The sequence below is a fragment of the Haliotis asinina genome, chromosome 6 (genome assembly GCF_037392515.1).
Source record: "Haliotis asinina isolate JCU_RB_2024 chromosome 6, JCU_Hal_asi_v2, whole genome shotgun sequence".
NCBI lineage: Eukaryota > Metazoa > Mollusca > Gastropoda > Lepetellida > Haliotidae > Haliotis > Haliotis asinina.
Window position 1 is genome coordinate 60,869,204 of NC_090285.1, and position 23,784 is coordinate 60,892,987.

A 23,784-nucleotide genomic window follows, 5' to 3' on the forward strand; every position below is an offset into this window, starting at 1 on the left:
ATTTATGTCCATGCAATTGATACATAACAAAATAACGTGAACTTTCCACAAACAATGCATATGAAACTGTGAAACTGATTGTTCACAAGTATGGCACAAACATTAACAAACAATCTCTGCACAACACTACAACAGATCTCACAAGTAACAAACATTTAGGTCATAAAAAGTATTTTTCCATGGATGGAACAAAACAACCTCTGTTACAGTTACCATGGTTACAATGGCAACAAAATCTCATATTTTTCGCAGGTCAGACCATTGTATTTACGTGACCCTAAACTTTTTTAAATGGTCAGATAAATACCACAAAATGTATTATTTTAATAATTTTAATCTGAGAGTCTTTTTTAAGAATCTTTGTAATTATGAGGAAATCTTGCATTTCAAGAGTTCTTATAAGTATGCCTCTAAGCATTACTCCCAATATTTTCAATATTGCCTCCCTTTCCCTATTCTGTTCAACACAAAAACTAAGTTCAATCCTAAAAACAAGGATAAAAAGCAGTACTGTTTTATCAAAACAACTATTTTGTTCTAGAAAAATGATTTCTGGACAAACTGCTTTTGTTCAACATTGAAGGTAAAATAGTTAGCCTTGAAGGCACATATATCACAGCTCTAGTCATTGTCCTCCTTCACCATATTATCACAGCATCCTTCACATTCTCCACAGGAATACGAATCTACTGAGCAGTCTGTTCCTCAAGAAAAACCCTTTAACTGTGACCACTTACACGGATTTATCTAAAATTTAAACCTAAGTACCCATGGACTTTGTTCTGAAGTCTTTTTTCAGAAAATGAAGGAATGTCATAATGGGACATTCTATGAAAACTTGTATCATTAAAAATGAAATTTATTGCATAATGTTTACTTTTTTGTAAATTTCATTTTTGCCAACAGTTACTTTGGAATATGTGGTAAACACCACAGTCTAGATAAAACTATGATCAGACAACTGTATTGAAGTATAAGAGTGAGAATAGGACTACAGGATCTCAAATCTAACATTTCTATAACAATTTGAATATACTTCTGAAATAAGAAACTGAAAATATGGATGTAAAACTGTTAGTCATACTTACAACCACCTGAAATCTTTGGCAAATGTTGTCATTATGAGGAATACAAAGACCACAGAACCACAGCAGTACCTCCAACTCTGAAAGAGTCTCTGATGTGGAGTATTTAAAGTTTCCCAGTTGTAGAGAGAGAATAGTTCAAGCATGTAAATTAGTTTCAACAATCTAAAAACTGATTATTTGTACCAGTCTCCATGCTTTTAAATATATTGTATGGTTCAAAAATACTTATATATCAAATTAGTGACCATAACATTTGTAAGTTCATCCTTCAGTCTTGAGATAACACCACCAGACATGTGTTGTGTGTTTACCCATCTTACACAATCAACACAACAAAGTATGATTGTATGACATTGTAAACCTGGGTTTCATCAGCTGGAAGAGAAGCACTGATTGAACCGTCCATTCCACACTCAGAATAAAACAGATAATTCTTCACAAGACATTCTAGGAAAGAGTCCATGAAGTGTGATGTTCCAGGGATGACCTGCACACATTGACAACAGATCAACTAGCACAGGAGTAAAAGTGGTGACTGATGAAGGTTGAAAACTGAAGGTGATTGCCATAGATGCTTGTATTAAAATAGTATCTCTGAAGTAGCATGATGATATCGATGTTGAGATGAAGGAGACAGGATGAGGCACTGTAGGCTGGGTACTGCACACAACCTGTCTACAACATGACTTCCTCTATATCATCCTCAAATGTGTCAACTGCGCTCACTGCGGGCTTCGAACTAAATGTGCTGGTCTGGTGTCTCTGTCGCCGTGGTAACAGTTTGGATTTATCGGAGGGTCCATCATCCTCTACAAGAGCAGCACCACCTCCAAACAATGTGCTAGAGTTCTCCCGTGGCCGGGATGCAGTAGCCGAATGTTTACTTTCTTCATCCCAAGGGAAACCAGACGAACGCTTTGTAGTCTGTTTTCTTGAGTCTATGGTTTGGAACAGATCATCATCTTTCTTATTGGTTCCACTCTGAGTTCCAAACAGTTCATCCATTAGGGCAGACTTTTTGTTGGGTTTCCTGGAGGGAGATTCGTTGATGCCCAACTTCTTGCTGGAGGTGCCACTTGACCTCCTGGCAAATGATGGGTTATACCCAGCTGCATCCTCCTCTTGGGCCCGCTGCTGTTTCCTCCGGTCTAAGTACGGAACGCTCACTTCCTCATATGCTGGCTTACCATTATGTAAATTCTCAGTAGGCTTGGAAAACGAGTAACTCTTCCTACTTATTGGAGTTGAGCTGTCATCCCCATAGGGAGAGTTATTAACTGGGCTCACATTTTCCTTTGACCCATCATCTATAGCCTTCAACCTGGCTAGAAGCAGTTCCTTTTTCCTACGTTCCTCCAACACACGAGGGTCATTGTCCAGTCTCTCACGCTCTGCTTGGGCCTGGCGTTCCATTTCTTCTTCTCTCTCTTTAAGCTCTTGTCTCAATCTATTTTCTCTCTCGATTCTGTCCCTTTCATCTCTTTCGCGGCGGTCTCGTTCCTCCTGTTCCTTCCTCTCTCTCTCCTCCCTTTCACGCTGTTCTCTTTGCCTGTTGACCTCACGTCTCTCAAGTTCTTCTGACTCTCTCTTCATGCGTTGACGTTCTCTCCGTAGGTCCTCCTGTTCTTGTTCGAACTGTCGTTCCTGTTCACGCTGCATCTCCAACTCTCTCTGCCGCTCTCTCCTCCTCTCTTCTTCCTCCCTAGCCTGCAGGTACTTGTTCTCCAAGTCTCGCCTCTCCTTCTCCTCCATTGCCAGTCTATCCCTTTCCTCAGCTTCCTTGTTCCAGCGGTTTTCAAAGACATCCTGTTTCGGCTTAGGTTTAGGTTTGTTCTGAAACACCATCAATGTCATTGTGAAATAATTTTACAGAAGACTTTCTTCACATTACAGAAATGATGATGACCTAAAGGCTGAATTTTAATATGTTCAATGGCAATTTATAAAGGTGTAACGTAAAGTCTCTAGCTGGTGACTTATTATATCTAAACTGAAAGTTTCCCTCAGTTATTAACTCTTCTGATACAAGCAAGGTTTCAAATCAACATATCTTGTGAGACATTCAATGAAAAAGCAATATGACTGTTTATTTTACTGTAATACTGAAGAACATCCAGCTGAGTTGACTACTAATTACCAAAATTGCCTGAACACTTATCATGAATAAGGCATGGTAGACATGAGGTAAACACACTGTGTCCTCGATGTAGAACTATGGTACATGTAGATTATATATCATAGATTCATCATTTGAAAACAGTGCATCTTCATTTCCATACTTCATCATATCACCAGGCAACAGGAAGCTACATTTAAACCACAGCATGCTTATCTCATTGTGAAGCATGGGATTCATTTCACAAAGCAATTATTGCGCTACACCACAAAACCTAACACAGTCTAGGAGAGTAATATTAAAATTGCTTGGTAAAATAATATACTGTACCAGACCCACCTTCTTTGCCTCTTCCCTCCGCTTCATTTCAAACATTCGAGCCTTCTCCCTAGCACTCATCTCTCCGACAGAGGGCACTCTCCTGCGTGGCGGAGGAGGGGTGTCTAGGGGTGTGCCCCCGTAGGAGGCAGGCAGCTTGTGGGGAGCACGCATCACACGGTTACTGTATATGTTCTTGATCTCCAGTTCCTTCTCCTTCTCCTGTAACAAATAGCAGTCAATCAGTGAGCACTCAATTTACCACCAATATACCTCAGAATACCACAAAAGGGTTCTACTATTGGTTTCATTATGTGTCTAGGTTTGTCACCATCATACCCTTTATGATTGGTCTTACCACAGTGGTAATGTCTGGATCACTCTGGACTTTCATTCAACACATGCTGAAATGCTGTTATAAGCACACATACCATTCTTATCTTGCAGTACAATACTGTGTGTCTATACATTTTGTTATGAAAATACTGAAGAATGGTGCAACATTCAGATGTTGTATAAATATTTCCTTCAGTATTCCCTTCCTTGAGCCTTGCCCTATGTCTATGAGGCGCCATATCAATGGGCCTGGCTCTATAATGTCCTATCATGCCCCTACTTTCAGTTTTGTCTCCAGGTTGTCCTTTTCTCCCAGGTATTGGTCCAGCTGTCTCTTGGTCTCACGGTGTCGGGCTATCTCCACCCCTAGTTCATGCCGGTGATTCTTGCTCAGGTGTTCAATATGTCGCTGCAGTTCCTGAATGAGATAATAAAACACACATTATAGATAGCACCCACTGCCACGCACTGATTAAAAAATGCACTACATCGAGAGGTTTTACAGTACCACAACTGAAGAAAAAACAAAGGGTGAAGCTATCAGGACATACTATATTTCAACATTTTGTCTTGTGAGACCACCCACACAGGGCCACTGGGCCCCAACATCCAAGAGCAGGAAACTCTAAGCGTGAACCTCGTACCTCACTTTTCAGGCAGAACAAATGCAGACAGAATGAGGGAAGGTAGGCGGTCCTAACCCAAGGATGACTCTTTTCAAAGAATCAGAAACCTCTACAGGTTTATTCGCTTCTTTTTCAAAAGAGATCTTCCTTTGAGTACTTATAAGCATATGACAGACTCGGAGCGGTATTCTGTATTCTAAAGTCGGGAGCGGTATTCTGTCTGGCATACAATACCCACATGAAGCGGAATTTCCCAATCGACTGAGAAAGTGAAAAACACACTTCCACTGTCACCTGACTGCCGCTGTCAATCAGGCAGGGGCATGGCTTGGGGGAAGGACAGAAGCTGCCAAGCTTAAAAGCCTGATAGCTTGAGAGCACATAAAAAAACTTGCACCCAGCCAATGAATTTGGGTGTGGGTCGAAACTGACATGTCACTTAACGCCACTATAATCCCAGCAGGCTATGCGTACTGATGGTCAATAGAAAGGGAACATTATAAGGGCTACAGCCCTAACTGAGTGAGCTTTCAAACCTTCTGGGTTAACCTTCTGAGTTAATTCATGCTGTACACATCCCATACAAATGGCAGAGACAAGCCACTTCGCCATCTGCTTGTTCCCTGGAAGGTCAGCCTTACCACCACCATTGGTTTGATAAATGCCCTCAGGATCTTACAGAAATATCAGACATGAGCACGTTGAAGAGAGGTAATGGACAATGGAGGCTGAAGGAAAGCAGGATGATCAATAGGTGCCATTTTGTGAAAAGAGGACGGTACGAGTCTGGTAAACAAATACTATCCATGTCTTTATGAAAAACAGTGAGTTCAGAACCAGACTACATTGCATAGATGTCACCAACCCTCTTGCCAGATATTACAGCCACGAGAAAATCTTCCTAACTGCTGTAGAGAAAGGGATGACAGGTCATAAAAATGGGGACTGGACATCCAGTCAAGAACAACTGGCAGGTCCCATGGCGACTAATTCCCTGTACAGTCAGAACAGGAAGCTGAGCAAGAAACCTGAGAATTACCAGAAACCAGTGTTGAGCACACCAAAGAGGTGCAAGCAACACAAGAAGTCACGCTGGTTGGGTTGTTAGCTGCAAGAGGACCTTGGGAATCAGCAGTATGAATGGGAACGCCCATAGAACCCTGTCCATCCAATTGCGCTGGAAGGCGTCGAGAGATGATGACTCCCAGATCTGGTATCTAGGTGCCTATCTGGTATCTGATTCATCACAGATCCACCTTGAACGACCCCAACAACTGAGAGAAAACCCTGAATACCTCCCAATCAAGCATTCACTTGTGTGGGGACAGTGTTTGTCTTGAGAACACATATGCATTAACGGGCTCCACCCCCTAGAGATAGACAGGCATTATCTGAACGTTGAACCGGTCGCACCACAGCAGATACTGAAACACCATGAGCCTCTTCTGTGATGCATCTGAGGTAGACAAAATGCGGATTCTGTGGCGACACGACCACATTGCATGTGACACAGTTTTTAAACTGCAAAACAGAGCCAGGCCATTTACAAATAGCCGGAACTGCGCAAAAAACGCACCAATATCATGTTTAAAAAGACAAACAGGCGATATTGATATATAATAAACACTACACAGACTAGCGAAAACCAAGTATAACACTAGACTACCTGCATACACAATAATAAGTGCAAATACTGAACGAATCAGCTATGCGTAACACAGGCATGCGTACTAGAGCTAATCATCCAACAAACATGACTCACATATTTACTGAAAAAATAAGACATAAGGCATGACAAAAGAAAGATGGAAGTACCATCTACTGTGCCATAATAGAATGCCTACTCTACAAAACAACTATAATGATACATAACTATAACTATAAAGAAAAGTACCATACATACAGTATTAGCTTCATTGTCACTAATATTGAGTCAGTAAGGAAGATATCACAGAACCATGCAAACGTCTTGACTCTGACACAACAGCATGAAAAGTGAGGTACGAGGTTCAGCTTAGAATTGCCTGCTCTTGGCTGTCAGGGACCAGGGGCCCTGTAGGGGTACCACATAGCTTTTGTTTTGTAAATATTTTATTGAAGAACATTGTTATAATGTCATGAGAATTTAAAATGGACATTTTAATGCTTTTAAGTACCCCGAAAAGGATCTCTTTTGAGAAAGAATCAAGGATTCCAGATTCCCTTTAACTCTGAACTTGACATGCTTTTTCAGTGACTGATACAATGGTAGTACATCTGGGAGTGAAAGCAACCAGTCCTTTCAGGTGACCTTCAACCTGACACTGACCTTAATCTTTTTGTCCTTCTCCTCAAGGTCCAATTCTGCCTTGGACAACTTGCGGTTGAGTTCATCTCGTTCTGGTAGCCCCTTGTTCTCTGCATAACTCTTGTACTTCTTTAACTTGACATTTGCTCTGTCAAGGTCATCCTCTGCATCTCGGAGGTAGCGATCAGTTTTCTCATACTTTTCCTTCATCGTTCTAAGCTGATCCTTGAGTGTCCTTGTCTCATTGTTGTGCTGGAGTATGAGCTTTGGAAGGTCACCCTCCTGATCCTCGTACTTTGTCAAAGCCTTCTCATGACGGTGTTGTGTCTTCTTTAACAACTTGTTTTCTTCACGCAATTCTCGGATCACTGTGTTCTGGTCTTCCACTTGGTTTCGGAGCTCATTGATCTTGATGCGACCTGCAGAAAGCATGCGTTGAGTAACATAATCCAACCTTGGCGACTGCTTCTGTGGTGGTCCTCCTCCACGACCTCTGCCACGACCTCTTGATTTCGAGTTGGCCTTGTTCTTTCCATATACAGCTAAAATGAAAAATTTCATTAGAAATATGCATCTCCATATTGTGTATTTCATTGTCTCAGTAACAATTTCTTATGTCATGAAGGATACAAATAATTAACAGAAGAATTCACAGGAATTATAGCTTAACAAAACTTAAGGAAGTAAGCACTTAAAAATAGGTTGAAAAACAGTTTAATGAACAGGAACTAGCTTTAATACTATCAACAATCAGCAATGATTCAGTAACCATGACATACACATTAAATGTCCCAAATATTTAATCATAATACATAATAACAATATTACGAACAGCTGACATTACTGTCTTGGAGAACACTCTATATAACCAGCACATGTTGCTCACACACCAGTTCATCTAAGATAAAATATCAGTCAGACAGGACTTTTCTTTCTATCATATGCACCCACGTAACACACTTGTCTTGGAAAAGAAGGGGTAGTAGGGTAGCCTAGTGGTTACCTGAAATGATAACTGTCCTTAACACGTGAAACAAGTGAATGTCTGAGGATGGCTTTAGCCCACTTTCAGCAATATTCTAGAGCTATAACAGTGAAAGACACCCAAAACGATCCTACACATTGTTCCCACATGAAGAATCAAACCCAAGTCTTGGGATGCGGAGTGAACAACTTAACCACTAGGAATGTAGAAGTAGAAACTCATGCTGCAGTTTTCATGGCATTATCAAAACAGTGGTAATGACCAGTATGTGTTATTGCTTCAGTCATGACTATACTCATCTAACCCTAAGGAGAATGGATCTTCAGACTGAAAAACTGCTGCATCGGCAGGCCTCACTGATATCATGTAGACTCTTGGTGTTTTGTATTTTCTTTTTCTATTCAATACAAGTTTTAGACATGGAATAGACCGTTTGCTCATAACCCTCAATGTAACAACTGTTATTTTCCCCATCAATTGATTTATTACATCATTTGCAACTTTCATCAGTTACACAACCATAGGATTGACAATATAACAACTGAAAAGAAAAAAAAAAAAAAAAAAAAAAATCTGGTCAGTGGCAAGAAGAACTTTGAAGATGAGTGAGTGATGGGAAACTTGGTCTGCTTTCCCTGCACAAACATTGAGCATCTATTTGCCAAATTCTGAGGATTAAAAATAAATTCTGAGTAGTCAAATCATTCAACTGGAGTGCTGTGCATTTCAATAATCTTCACACATAATAAGCTTGCAGTGAAGGTGGCACACAACAACTTGGGTGTCCCAATATGCTGTCAACAGATTCAATCAGTCCACACTCCTGCACAGCATATTCAAAATAACTAATTAGATAAGAGGAATTACAGACAATATATGAAGGAGAGGAAGGACAGCTACTCCATACATTAATCAGAAAGATTTGCTTGTTTGTTTGCTTTTTATTTAACAACACACCCAGCAGTATTCCAGTCATGTGGAGACGATCTGTTAAATTAGTGAGTCTGGACCTGACAATCCGGTGATCAGCATCATGCACATCAATCTTTGCAACTGAGATATGATGACATAATTTGGCAACCAAGCTTGACCACCTGATCCTGTTAGTCGCCTCTTAAGACAAGCATGGGTTACTGACCACCAATTCTTCACCGGATGTTCAACAGTCTAACCAGAAAGAAGCAAAACCACATATAGTGAAAATCCTAAAGAGTAACCTTCTATAAGTCAAACTACTGTTCATATTTTGTAATCTTACAAATTTATAAAAATGGATGAAATCACAAATTACTATCATGAGCATCAGATATTACCTGACTATTAAGCCTCATTTGACCAATCAGCATTGAGAAATGCTAAACCATGCGTAAATATTTGATCACTCGCCTTTGGAAGACACTGCTTTGTAGTACTTTTACAACAATATTACTCTAGTGTCATATCGCTAGACTCATGATGTCATAATGGTCTGCAGTTATGGTGTCATAATTCCAATACCTCTGTCACAATGGTATTAGACCTTGTGTGACTCACGGAAAGCTGAGAACAACCACACTGTAGGCAGTTTCTATCAAATTATGTTGAAGGGTAATAAAGAGTACTAAACTCACTTCCATGAAATACCATTTATATTTGAACTCGCTTTCCCTCATTTGATACTAAATCTTCCACAAGTTTAATAAAAATAGTATCACTCAGAAGGTCATTTAGTATCCTCTGTATGCATTTATCACACAAGATCTTTCTACCCTTATGTGTAATATTCTTGGTTATCATTGACACTGCAAACAGAGTGAGTGCACATTAATCCTCATGTGAAATGTGCACCAAGGTAAGCACACATGGACATCAAATTCAAATTACACTGCCGAGGGCGAAGTCTGTTCGCCACTCTGTTCCATCCTGTTCTGGCAGGGGCAGGTGCTTTCTTCACTGCCCTGGGCACAGCATGTGTCTCCTTCTCCCCTAAGGAGACAGTCTCCTCAGTCAGCTCAGCCATCAGGTGGGAAGCTGGGGTGCGGGTATGGGTCACACCCCGCGACAAACTTATACGACGAGTATGAGCACTCTGCAGACGTATAGAGTGACAAGCAGACTGAGCTCTTGAAGAACTTTGATGAACTGATGGAACCAGAGCTTTAGATTTGGGATGATCATCCAGTGAACTGGCCTGACTGTCATTGTCAGACAGAATGGGAGTTTCTGGTGCAGGGGTTGAGATGACCTGCATGGGTATCAGGTCATGAGTCAAGCCACGACCAGATGTCCAGAATGCATCAGAGTCTCTCCTTAAATCCGGTAGTTTTAGAGAAGAGTGACTGGCTGAGCCAGATCTTGACATCTTGAACCCTGTATGGTGGCACAGACTTCAGTTAGTAAATACTATTATCACAGGTTAAAAGATGACCTTCAGCATCATTACTCATTAGCCAACTTCAATCAAAATTGCATAATCTTAAAGGCCGCAAGACTTTCATTCCCCTCGTACTGTAGATTTTCAAGGTTTCATTAATCACTGGAATGCTACTTGAAACATTTATAGAACTGTTAACTGATAGTGATCATGACAACCCATTCACTGTAGTCTGATAATGACTGCACATGGGGTGTACAGTTCTGGCACAGCCAGCAGGAGTTACACACAGCTGGCAAACAGGGGCCTGCTCTCCAGATAACAGTAATGATGCCTGAATTTACACTGTTATGCATCTCTTGTAAACAAAAGAAGCCTACAGACTTGCACTTGATTTAATATGAAACGATTCTTTGCAATTTAATGAATTAATCCGTTGATAAACCATAATCATTATTAAAAGATGGAAATCCAACATCAATATTGGCCACAAAATTCACTTACATTAATACACTGCTCTAAAGATAAACACAAATTGAATGTTTGTTCTTTTCTGAGTCATAAAATGTTGGAAGTGTCAAGAATGCAGAAATATGACTTCTTCTGCGCTTCACTCAGTCTTGACAAACTCTAGGAGTGTGTCCAAATATTGGAAAACTTATCACTTATTCATGCATGATTTCAAGGGATACTCGATTGGTTGGTTATTGACCAATATCAACCTTAACAATAAAGGAATGCAAATAACATGGTCTAATGCACTTACATATTAATACATTACAGTGATTTACACTTGCTGAACCTACTGTTGTCAGAATAGGACATCAGCGATTTTCATCTCAGTATTTTCTACAAGGTGTTTGGAGATGGCTTTGATCTAATTTCAGAATGGTTTAATGACGACCAATATGATAAACCATCACATCGTGTCAAGGGAAATCAGTTTTATTAAGGTAAGGTTGTATACCCCGAGCAATACGAGGGACTGATAAAATCCTGTATTTCCCGAGAGACGAATACTGAGATGACTCAGCATTTATCTAGCTGAATGTTTCTACTAAATCAAAAGAAAACAACATGCATCAAATCCTAAGTTGCAAAAATATAACATAAAATATCTTTAAATTTGAGGGGGGGGGGGGGGGGGGGGGAGAGAGAGAGAGAGAGAGAGAGAGCATAAACAGCACAATAAAAAAAAATACATTGACAGATAATATTTTTGTGGACTACATACTTCAAAGGTTTTGTGCAGTCGCTAATCCTAACTTATAAACCCCTTCCCATCTACAGAAAATGTGTCCCAGTTAAAATATAATACCCTACATGTCTATGCAATTCAAAATTGTAAACAGCAGTGTGGTGATCAATAAATCCTTCTGTAGACAGAAGTTATCGAGTTCGGTGATGCAGATGACAATGACAATTAACAGACATCTTTGGTCATGCCTGAGTCAAATTCAGTAACATGCTGTAGGGGTGGGTTGTTTTTTCAATTGCATTAATGTTATGAAAATGGTTTCAATTTTGTAATCTATGTAACTAACAACACTGTTTCCATTCATCAGAAAGAAAAGCATTTCAGTATCTAAAACAAAGTTACTGAAACATTGCAAACTTGTTTTATTCAGTGTTCTGATTTCAAACATTAATCAGTGCTAGTCATGATGGAATGGAGATCATGCTATTCTCTTTATGTGTGAGGTGATTTAGCTTGTGACTGATACTGTCATTTAGAGCACAAAGTGACATTTACGATTCTCAAATCACTAAATATACCATTTGTTCCACAGTGTTTTGAAAGGGTGTGCAGGACTGTAAAACCCTCATAAATTCCATATTTCCTGAGGTGCAGTCAAAGGAAATATGGAATTTTTGTGACAAGGGTCTTACAATCCCATACACCCTTTCAGAACAGCACGTGATGAATTTATTACCTTTAAGATCTTGTAATTTAGCTTATCTTTAAACAACAACATTCAACATTTGGCTGAATGAGATGCAAAATGTTTCACCATATTTCCTGAACAGTTATAAAGGGAGATAACTCGGGATGGGTTAATTTTGATAAAAATAATCAAATTTGATGTTTAAATGTTTAACAGGTGAAATACAGAAACATTTTACCCTTTTTTATACACTTATTGACACAAACAAATAAGATATTATGGCAAACATTTTATTACTCTGTTTAAACTCATAATTGAATATGTCAAGTCTAAAATTTTGCAGCAGTCAATTGTTTGGCAGCCACAATCTAAGGTCAAGGTCATTTGTCCAGCCTGTGTAGTGTGTAACATGACAGATTTGACAGGGTTTACAGTTTGTAAACCCTGGCAAATCTGCTTACATGGTTTTGTATGCTTTTGCTATTAATCAATCAGAATTTGACAAATATATCTTAAGGATGATAAAAGGTCATGCGAGTGAAGGTTTCTCCCAAAATATGTCTACATTAAAGGACAGTAATAATTTTCAGTATGATAGAGAATAAAAAATCTCTGATTCCCCTCCCAAAGGGTCATGCACCTATCCCTTACATTCAAATGCTATTAATCCTCTCACAATGTATCACTGGTGTGGTTTTACGTACTAAAGTCAGTACCTGTTCGAGTGAAAGTTAAAGGACAGCATAGGTTAAAGATGTCAAGATACTTACCACCTTGCTTCCCTTGGTTCCTGGACTTGCTCTTAAAGTCCTCATCATCACTGATGAAGTCATCACTGTAATCATCATAGTCGTCCTTTGACATAGCTGGTGCTGGTGTTGCCTGGTTGCCTCCCTTTACTGTCACCTGTCTCCCATTGGATGGCCACTATCTCAAGCTGAGTGTGATGCCACACAACCACTATCAGACTTGCACTACAAGAAAAATATAATGCTTTAGAGACTTATTAAAATGTTTGCTTATTTACTGTTTAATGCTATGTTACAGCAAAATGTCGGTGACCCATAAATAATCCAATGATTTGTACTGTGATTATAGTGTGAACAACAGATCTGAATGTAATGATATAATGCGTATTCCAATACAGTATTTCTATTTCATAAGTTCATATTTTCTCCCTTAATGCAGGTGAATAACTTCAGAGGGCAACACCCCAAACTATGAAACATTGCACTATGCTTGAGAGACAGGTTCCTGAGTGCAGGTTAAATAAACTTACGGTTTTGGTCAGTTAGGAGCTACGAATTGATTAATGGACGAAATTCTTAAAGAAACAACAAATGAAAAATTGACTCATGCTTGTGTATTCTATATATGCATCACATAGGCTTCTGGCTGAAGACCTGGCTTCAATTCCCCACATGGGTACAATGTGAGATGCCTATTTCTGGTGTTCCCCGTCATGATATTGCTTAAATATTGCTAAAAGTGGCAAAAAACCATACCCACTCACATTGCAAAGACTTGATTTTACTATATAACATCCAGAATATACAACTACAATTCAACACTGTCAAGGAATTTAATTTGGTCCTCCTGAAAAAGGAGTGTTAACTGGAATTATGAAAACAGTTTCACTAATATTTAGTGAAGAGATTTCCTCTCTTCTAAACACCATATACAACAGATGAAACAAGAGTCATCAGAAGATGACATATCCGCCCCCGCCCCAACGTGTTTGAAAGGACAAATAATCTGAGAGTTACTCACTGTTTTTTTAGACTAAGTTTGAATTGTTTCCATGGAATTCATGAAAATTATAATTGCCATATATCTGTAACCAGCAAAGTCACAATTTCAAGATCTGTCTCATACATCTGCCAAGATCTGTTGAAAGATATGAAATGGTTTTCGAGTTGTGCTCTGGGAACGAAGCCCACCCCTCCATTCTGAGATGGTTTCCATGGAAACCACCTCCATTCTGAGATGGTTTCCATGGAAACCAAGAAAATAATACATCACTAAAACCTTAAAAACCAAAAGGCACCACTTTCGGGTCTGCCACACATATCTAGAAAGTCTTACTAACAGATATTAAGAAGTTTTGGCGTTCTGCTCTGGAAATGAAACACACCTCTCACTTTTCAGACTTGGTCCAAAACGTTTCCATGGAAACCGAGAAAATCATACATCACAAGATCCCGTACATAGCAAAAGGCAACACTATAGGTTTTGATTGATATATCTACCAAGTTTAGCAGAAAAACATTGAATGGTTTTGGAGTTCTGCTCCGGAAACGAAGCCCATCCCTCCATTTTGAGACTAAGTCCAAAGCGTTTCCATGGAAACCCAGAAACTAATAAATCACAAAAACTTGTAAATAGCAAAAGGCACCACTTCAGGTCCTCACTGATATATCTACCATGTTTTGCAAAAAAATATTGAACAGTTTTTGAGTTCAGCTCCAGAAACGAAACACACCTGTCGCTTTTGAGACTAAGTCTGAAACGTTTCCACGGAAGCCAAGAAAACAATAAATCACAAAAACCTGTAAATAGCAAAAGGCAACACTATAGGTTCCAATTGATATATCTACCAAGTTTTGCAGAAAAACATTGAATGGTTTTGGAGTTCTGCTCCGGAAACGAAGCCCATCCCTCCATTTTGAGACTATGTCCTAAATGTTTCCATGAAAACCGAGAAAATAATAAATCACAAAACCTTGTAAATACCAAAAGGCACCACTTCAGCTTCTGACTGATATATGTACCAAGTTTTGGAGAAAAATATTTAACAGCTTTTGAGTTCCGCTCCGGAAACAAAACACACCTCTCACTTTTGAGACTGTGTCCGACATGTTTCCATGGAAACCGAGAAAATAATAAATCACAAAAACCTGTACATAGCAAAAGGCACCACTTTAGGTTCTGATTGATATATCTGCCAAGTTTTGCAGAAAAATATTGAATGGTTTTTGAGTTCTGCTCCAGAAATGAAGCCCACCTCACCATAAAACTAACACCAAAATGTTCCATGGAAAAACAAAAAAATATATAAATGGCAAAAATCTGTAAATAGCAAAAGGCACAACCACAGGCTGAGACTACTATATCTATCAAGTTTGGTCTAAAAATATTGAACAATTTCTGAGTTGTGCTCCGGAGAGAAAATGATTACGGTCGGACAGACAGAGAGACAACGTGTCGACTATATCCCCCTGCATTACATGCCAGGGGGATAATGAAAAATGAAGATCATGACACCAATGCAGTGAAGTCTTTGTACATTAACAGAATGAAATGCTGTGGTAGAAAATGTCAAATGTTCCACTGCGACCTCAATGAATTTCAAACAATGAAATATCAGCTTGTGGGGCTGCTGTTCCATCCCACACCTTAGCAAGTTTCGGGTTAGCAGACACTAATACTCTACACTGCCTGGAGAAGAACACTGTAACAAAGGCAGATTATGCTTTGTTGTAACTTGAACAAGATAGCATCAATGATTGCATACACGCAGATCCTCCATTTACAAGTGGCAGCCATGCGTGACTGTAAGACAATGTGTGATCAGATCTGGTTGAGGCACATTGTATCATTGCAGTGCACATACTTCCAGATGTGAAACCCAATGCCATTTGATGATATCTCAATATTTAAACTGTTTAGACACATGGAATTAACCCACACATATGTTTTTGTTTAAGTGAGGCTGCTTTTTATTTCATAGCAAAGAAGATACAGTTTTATGCATGCTATGGTTAACAGCATCTGTGATCAACAATTACAGTGATGTTTGAGTGCTAAATCTATATCTGTTGTCATGCAGCACCTTCTTCACAACAGAATTAAGATCAATATGGAAACATTGGTATAATATTTTACAGACAGTGATGTCCATGCAACATTATATGTACTTATCATTCAATGACTTTCATGAAATGCCTCACAAACAGTTAGTTTGATTAACAAATCAAGGTAAAAATACATACACTACCAAATTTCAAAATTATGATTGTTTTAAATGTGATCACACATCAGATAGATACATCTAAGACTAGCAAAGAAGGGCATAGTTAGTAAGGCAGTGTGTATAATTATGTAATTTTTTTAGTTGCAATCATACATCATGAAACATTCAATACTTCCTTCCTGTTATGAAAGCATCACAAACTCCTAAACTGAGTGATGTACAAGTCTTATTTAGCTGAACACACACATCTCATTTCAACTCTGATATGGCTGAACTATAGCTAAACATGAATACAAGAGGTGAATCAAGCTCAAGTCTTCATGATGAGTGAAGATTTTAACCCCATGAAAATCCCAGAGTACCTGTTTTCATTTTTAAACCATGAGATGGTGTAGAGTAACAAAGAACACAAAAACACTTATGAAACTACCTTAAACATGCATTGCATCAGCACATTTTTCCTTAACAGTAGAGACATATTGCTGTTCTAGTAGGCATAAACAGGGTAAAGATACCACACAACATATACGTAGATACTTAGATATATCTGTCTTGTTCAAAAGCATGCAGCTTGTACCGTGTTGACACAACTCATGATTAACCCATGCGGTGTGAAGTGAAATTCATGTTTCACTGAGCAGTACATAAGAGCAGGCATCAATACCATTTTAAGTTCAAGATAAGGTTCTGTGTTGTTCATTGTCCAGAGTTAATTAAGACTAACCCCTGACAACCTGAGTCTATTGAATACTACAGGTCAAACACCCAAAGACATCAACAATTTCAGTCAACATACATTAACAGTGGGACTGCTAACACTGTCAGTTTTCTGGCATGCAAAGAATAGAATAAAATTGACCTCTTCAAAACCTAAATACATTTTTACCTTTTTACCTGTAACTTGTTTGAGGCCATTTTCTGTTACCAGCTACAAGTACAACGGAGTGTCTTTAAGCATCTTAAAGGAATCAATGTACAGATATTTCAAAGTTATTTGTCAGTTGTGAATCAGTTTTGAAAGGCACTTGTGTATCAGTGTTCATGAATGGTGTTTCAAAGTAACAGGACATTGGGTCCTGTAAGTTTCAGAAGTCTGTCTGACCAACTGAAAATTCACAGGACCCACAGAACAAAAATTATACACACATTTCAGTGCCTCTCATTAGTCTCAAGAATCTCACATTTAACATTTCTTATGACCTGCACTGAAATTATACTTAAATTTATAAACAGCAAACAAATAGGGCATGTGACGACTTCAGTCAAAGTCATAGTGAAATATACAGTCAGACACCAGGGCTGGTTAGTTGCAGACTTCTATCTAACCTTTGATGAATCTGCCAGATTTGTCAGAGGGTCAGACAGTATTCGTAAACACTGGTGTATCAGTCTTTTAAAGGCAACAGTTCATAAGTATTTTAAAGGCATTGGTGTATCAATATCTTAAAGACTCAGTTACTATTAATGTTTTAAATGTCAGTGCAACAGTTAAGTAACATGTTTGTTTTAAGCTAAATCTAACAATTGGTATTTCACTACAACAGGACAAATTCCAAACTTTGTAGGTCATTCAGATACTTCTATATCTTTGGAACAAGAGTTGACAATGGCCCTGTTCTACTGCTGGTACTCAATATGACACAACACCAGGGTGCCCCAGGCTGTCCAGGTAACTTTACAAATAAGCACATTAACTTCCAAGAAAGGAGCTGTCAAGCCCCATTGTGAAGTCAACTGGGTTACTAATGCATGGCCATTGGCTGAACAAAAAGGAATAGAAACCAAAGCACATTTATTGAGGAAAGTATTCTTCATTCCCTAACACATATCTACGACAGTCATCATCACATCTCACCATATGAGATGGTTTAAAGGCAAATTCTATATCTTCAGGTGGAAGAGAAATGAGTCTAAAAAATGGAAAAATCTTTATCTGAGTATTTGATGTCAGGCGAAACTTATGGTGCACAAATTAAATAACACATAAAACACTGATTTTTCTTCACCATTAAATTTAATTTCCTGGTACAAAACATAAATCTGCATATTACCATATTGAAAATATAGCCATTACTTGTAGACATTGTGTTACAGTACAGAATATATAAATAAATGATTTTCAGCATCCTGAAGATTTTTTGGAAAAAGTTTGACTTGCTGGAAGGGGACAGTCATCACACCGTAGGCAATTTCACTGCAGTTTCTATAAATTTGTGTTGGCTAGTAATAAACAGAATAATACACTCGCTTCTGTGAAATACCATTTTTATTAAACTTGTGAAAGATTTAGCATCAAACTCGCTTTCGCTCATTTGATACAAACTCATTCACTTGTTTGATAAAATAGTATTACATGAAAGGTCATTTAATATAATCTATGTATTTAGAATCATAAATTGGGATCTAAGCATCATTGAATGACATGTTCCAAAAGTATACCAAGGCTCAAACAAAGCTGACATACTTTGATGCCTGACTGATAAAACAAAACCCTCACCAAAACCTTTCAAGTAATACTATTTTATCAAACAAGTGAATGAGTTTGTATCAAATGAGCGAAAGCAAGTTTGATGCTAAATCTTTCACTTGTTTGATAAAATAGTATTACATGAAAGGTCATTTAATATAATCTATGTATGACATGTTCCAAAAGTATACCAAGGCTCAAACAAAGCTGACATACTTTGATGCCTGATAAAACAAAACCCTCACCAAAACCACTATACCAAATGTACAGACACCAGGGACAATAGTGATTAATAGTAACATCACACAAGCTATTCTATATTTATTGCTGGCAAAGAAAGATAAGACATCTATACAGTTTACCTAATGATCTTTTACAAAAAGAATGCTCAGGATCATTAGTGAATAATAACCTGAAAAATACATATTGTACAGCCATTGATCATGTTGTTGATTATGGCAATTACATGTATAGATTTGCAGACGTCTTCTGTGTCATCATTGCTGATGGCAACATACTGTTTATCACATTAACATCAATAACAGTAGCCTCACACTGACATTTCCCACAGATTTATGTTTGACCGGTTACCTGTTTCTACACTGTTCTTTAAGAAAAATAGTTTGGAGATCTGACTTTGTGGTATGAGTCTTGGTATGACCAATTGGTGATACATGAAATTCGCATCATCATGGCTGTTAAGCCCACAATAAACAAAGTTTCAAATGTTGAGAATAAACTCACCAATGAGGTAAAAGTTGTGTATTAAAAATTATACTTACTATAGATCTATTTGGTCATCTTGGTCTGTCATTTTTAATTGATCGACTGAATCATCAGTGAATGAAGATCATTCCAGATGCATTTTTTTAACAACATAGCTCTATCAACATACGAAATGCAAACACATGCCATAGTATCTACCTGTAAAGATGTGCAGACAAGCAGAACTATCAGATACTACATTAAAGATGAAGGTGGCAAAAGTGATAATGCAGTTGTTGACAAGTGTCTCCTCAGATTTGTGTGCAAGTCGACACTGAGGTTCCTTTTCACAAAATCTGCATACATACATTTGTCAAACCACTTTCAGATCGTCGCCATTAGTCTAAAACACGCCTTACCAAGAAGGTACATCTTTCATGAATCCGATAAGAGAAGGTTGACAGAAAACCTCTATCAACGTGCTCACCGGTATGCACTTTGTTATTTATCTGCCAAGCAACAAGGCAACAACTTTGCTGGTATGATATGACGTCATGGGTTTGTGCGTTCAATCTCATGTGTTCTACGTTGCTTCATTTCCTGTGACGTCACGAGAAGCAGCCGCTTGGAGAGTCTCGGATGTTTGGGGTAGTTTCGGATTACAGCTTCTAATCTGTCCATAATCGGAATCATCGAGGAATTTCGGGTGGTGCCCAATATCGCTTGATCATTTGACTTTCTACTTCGTTCCAGTAAAGTTGCAAATTTTTGACAAGATGGTGATCAAGGTCTACCTCACGAACATTTGCAGCAGTACGCAGGTAAATATGTCAACAAAACTAGCCACACCCACTCGTTCATTTCGCTATGTCAAAATGACACCAGACAATGTTTGTTTACAAAAGTTAGCAAACTGTTGAGTAGTTGAACCTAAACTTTGAGCGTTGTATACATAATTTCTTACATTATGTGACTGTTTGATCACTACCATAACTTTCACCTTAAGTTTGACTCCTGTTTAGAAGTTAGATCTTGTGTTTGCACTCATCAATAATCACTGTGTCACAAGTCTAAATAACGGAATAATAATTGGTGTCAGTGATGTCTCTCGGACACTGGTAACATGGCGAACATTTCGGCCCAACAATTTCAAGTATATGTTGCTGTCTATGTGAGGAAACAATTTTGAAATGACCCTTAATTTTTTGCTTACAGAGCTATTTCTTTATTTGTGTTACATTTATTCAAGTAAGCTGAATTTGAAACATGAATTAAAAGCAACACTTAATATAAAAAAAATGTGACATCCAGGACCTGTTTCAGAAAGTGACACCTTCCCAAAACATTTCAAAGAATGTTTTCAGTCAGGACACAGTAAACAGTGTAAATCTTGTGTCCACACCAGCTTGTATCAACAAGGTGTCTGTCATGAAAAGCAACCAGACTTCAAGCTACTACAGTTCATTACCCAAGGGGGTTCTTGAGTAGTTTAACCTAACTGGCAATAAATGCTGCATAAATATATATTTATTATTTTTACCTGGTGCCCTATCTCTTGGTTATAATTCATAATAGAATGAAGGGTAAATCTCTGAGTGAATAAAGGATGTACTGCAATATTTTGGTCTTGCTCATGTCAGTTATCAGAAGTAATGGTACCGCATCAAAATGCCCAACACATGGCGTTTTCTGTTACTCTTCTGAATTTTGAAGGCTTATCAAAGCTCTTTAAGACAGCAGTGGTTCCAGTAGTTCACTTCTGTGCTGGAATTAATTCAGGGCATCATTGCACATCAAAACCCAGAACATATCTTTAAAGGTTGTTTTGCTGGTACAGTATTTTATGCACCTACTATAATTTGGTTACAATTTAAAGAGGTATTTAAGAAGTAAAGGCAGCATGCAAATGTGACCAATGGCAAGGGATTGAGGGCCAGGGGTTCCTTGTTATCACCTGCATGTTAGCTATTAGATATACTCATATTCTGAGCAGTGATCAGGGTCGGTAAGTTAGAAACCACTTCTTATATCCATCTAGTCTGCAAACTAGCTGTTATGGAAAATAAGTGCATTTCTATATGAAACAACTATTTATTCCAGATTATTACAACCTCTGACAAATGGACGTTTGACAAGGTCTATTCCTGAGAACCCTAATGATGATGATGATCTGGCCAGATTTATTAATGTAAAACTGTACCAATCAGTGACTTAAAACACTTGTCTGAAGCCTCACCTGATTAAATTCTTGCAATATTGTCTTTAAAAAAGCTCAAAATCATGATAATAGTCAATGTAGAAGTCTGCAGAGAAAATCTGGTTTTGAGGCGTGACCATCATTTTCAGTAGATGGTGTATTTATATGAACATTAATCATGATAATTAATTGAGCTGATTGGACTTGTCTAATTGAAAATGAAATGTTACTAGAATTTGATTTTTATTACATTTGTTACGGCCATGTGCCTCAACTTGTCTGTAGTTTTTTGTATTATCATGATTATAATATAGAAAATTGTGTGCTACTAATCTAGCTCGCTGGACCAAACAGAATGTTTCCAAACCTGGGATTCAGACCAGTGGCAAATTTCATAATGATATGATTACATTCAGAGCTGTTAGAAAATGTAACCAACAGATGAGTTCAGCATGTTTTGCCAAGCTGATTCAGAGTGTTTTACATAGGCAATTATTTCTATATCCCTGATATACACCTTTATGATTGGGACTGTAATACATTATCATAAATGTTCTTTGCTGTTTTTCAGTGTTAAACAAGATGATATAAAAAAGTAGTGAGCCCAACTATATTCGTGATACAGTCTAAGTAAACTTATCCTCAGTACTTTTCGTTACACTCCACTACTGAGTCTAACAAAACCTTATGGGAGGTCGCATCAGGTAACCTTTGAGACTGACCAATCAAAACACAGCTTACCAAATGGCGAAAGTGCACATTCGCACATACCTTTTGAACTTTTTATCTCGAAAAGGTTTGTACCCGAACGATTCCAAATGTTATTTAGCATACGATCGCTTCCGGATGATGCACACGGTGTATGTACAGCCATGACAACGGTGAGTAAACAGTCGCTGAAAATAGTGTTTTTGACAATATTCAAGGATGTTGTCTTGCAGAAATATTAGCTAATGGTAACCATGTCAACAGAAACCCCAAAGCGTATTTACTGAAGGTCAAATAACCTTGTTATATGCTGATTTTTGTTTGTGGAGAGATCTGTGTCGGTGACCTGAATATTTTGAAAGTCCCTCCGATCCCTAAATAGTAGCTGTTGTCTGATTGGTTAAATCTATTTAACCGTCTCGCATTTGATTGGACTGTCATTGGTGCTCAAAGGTTACCTGACGCGACCTTCAACTAGGTTTTGTTAGACTCAGTGGTGGAGTGTAACGAAATACACTGAGACGAAGTTAACTTAGACTGATTCGCGATATCCAGTGTTTGTACAGTTACCATTTTATCTCGAAGGGATCATTAGCAAAGTCATTCCCAAAGTTATGCATTATGTGGGTAATGTGGTTCATGAGATATGAGTCATCACAACACATTGGGGTATAATATTTGTAAAATAATTGCAGAAAATAAAAATGGTACCTCTTGGTATAATGGTATGTCTTCAGATAATATCATATAAAATATATTCAGAATGGTAATGGCTGAATTCCTGTCATAATCAACAACCAACAATTTGGATTGCTTGAGTTAGATCTAGACGGTCTGTTGTTCAAGGACAGCCCAATTTTGATCTTTCAAAAACATTGGGTCCAGATATTCAAGCTGGCCTGTTTACAAAATATTGGGAGCTGACACTTGTGTGGCCATTCAGTATTTGGTTTAAAGCCTTGGCATCATGTAGGAATAGTGAAGACATTAGAATCAGTTATGTCCTTATGATAACATCATTTGGAAGATTCATTTGCACAAGCAATTGCTGTTTCAAATTGCTTCTTTATGCACTTTAATATCTAAGTTCAATTCTAGTGGACTTCTACCTACCTCAAACACGCAAAATGTTTCTTGCATATTTAGTTTCCTGAAGTTAATGATGCATTAATTGGAGACATTGTGTGTTTTTTTGGGGGGAGGGTACCAAGATAAAAAATCAAACATAATGTGGATCGTGAAGCTGGAACATAGCAAACCAGTTTGCTTGAGGTTGACAGATATTATGTAGAAAAATAAAAACAGTTGCTTTCATATTGTCCAGTTGAGGCTCAATACTTTTTGATATCCCCTCATATACTTGAATGTTGCCATTGTTGCTTTCTTTTTTAGCTTAAAAAAGAGATGCTGCATGTGACAGACATTCTGTCCAGTATGAGTATTCCCATGGAGACAATCGACATCTCTGACCCCAATCGAGAAGAAGACAGGAAGTTTATGAGAGCAAATGCAGAGCGAAAGGAAGGAATGAAGTACCCTTTGCCTCCACAGATATTTAGTGATGATCAGTACTGTGGTGTAAGTCATTATGTCACTTCAAAAATTAATGGAGTTCACTTTGAACTTTCATATAGGTCCTATGGCCTAAAACGACTAATTTATGCTGAGAGCAAAGAAATACCCCAATGATTGTTTTCCCCTTTGAGTACTTGTATTTACCTTTGTGTACAGATTGTAAT

General features: G+C 38.1%; 2 protein-coding genes across 14 annotated transcripts in view; one reads left to right on the top strand and one right to left on the bottom strand.

Moving 5' to 3' along the window:
* Positions 1–1,056: 1,056 nt before the first annotated feature.
* LOC137288054 (lebercilin-like) lies at positions 1,057–19,694 on the bottom strand. Of its 2 annotated transcripts, none has more exons than XM_067820431.1 (6): positions 19,560–19,694; positions 12,769–12,969; positions 6,793–7,313; positions 4,139–4,276; positions 3,544–3,744; positions 1,057–2,921 (listed from the first exon to the last, which is right to left on the bottom strand). In XM_067820431.1, the coding sequence occupies exons 2-6, from the start codon at positions 12,857–12,859 to the stop codon at positions 1,764–1,766; spliced, it is 2,109 nt and encodes a 702-aa protein (XP_067676532.1). In that variant the 5' UTR covers positions 12,860–12,969; positions 19,560–19,694; the 3' UTR covers positions 1,057–1,763. The 2 variants fall into 2 exon arrangements, with proteins under 2 accessions (XP_067676532.1, XP_067676531.1); XM_067820430.1 differs by having other exon boundaries at positions 12,766–12,969.
* Positions 19,695–19,730: 36 nt separating this feature from the next.
* Positions 19,731–23,784, top strand: part of LOC137288053 (trichohyalin-like) — a 28,493-nt gene continuing 24,439 nt past the window's right edge. For 11 of the 12 annotated variants that reach the window (XM_067820424.1, XM_067820418.1, XM_067820419.1 and 8 more), the window contains exons 1-2: positions 19,732–19,961; positions 23,438–23,623. In XM_067820424.1, coding sequence (XP_067676525.1) covers positions 19,917–19,961; positions 23,438–23,623 — 231 coding nt within the window. In that variant the 5' untranslated portion in view covers positions 19,732–19,916. Of the gene's footprint in view, positions 19,962–23,437; positions 23,624–23,784 lie in introns of all 12 variants that reach the window. The other variant, XM_067820428.1, reaches the window with a different exon arrangement.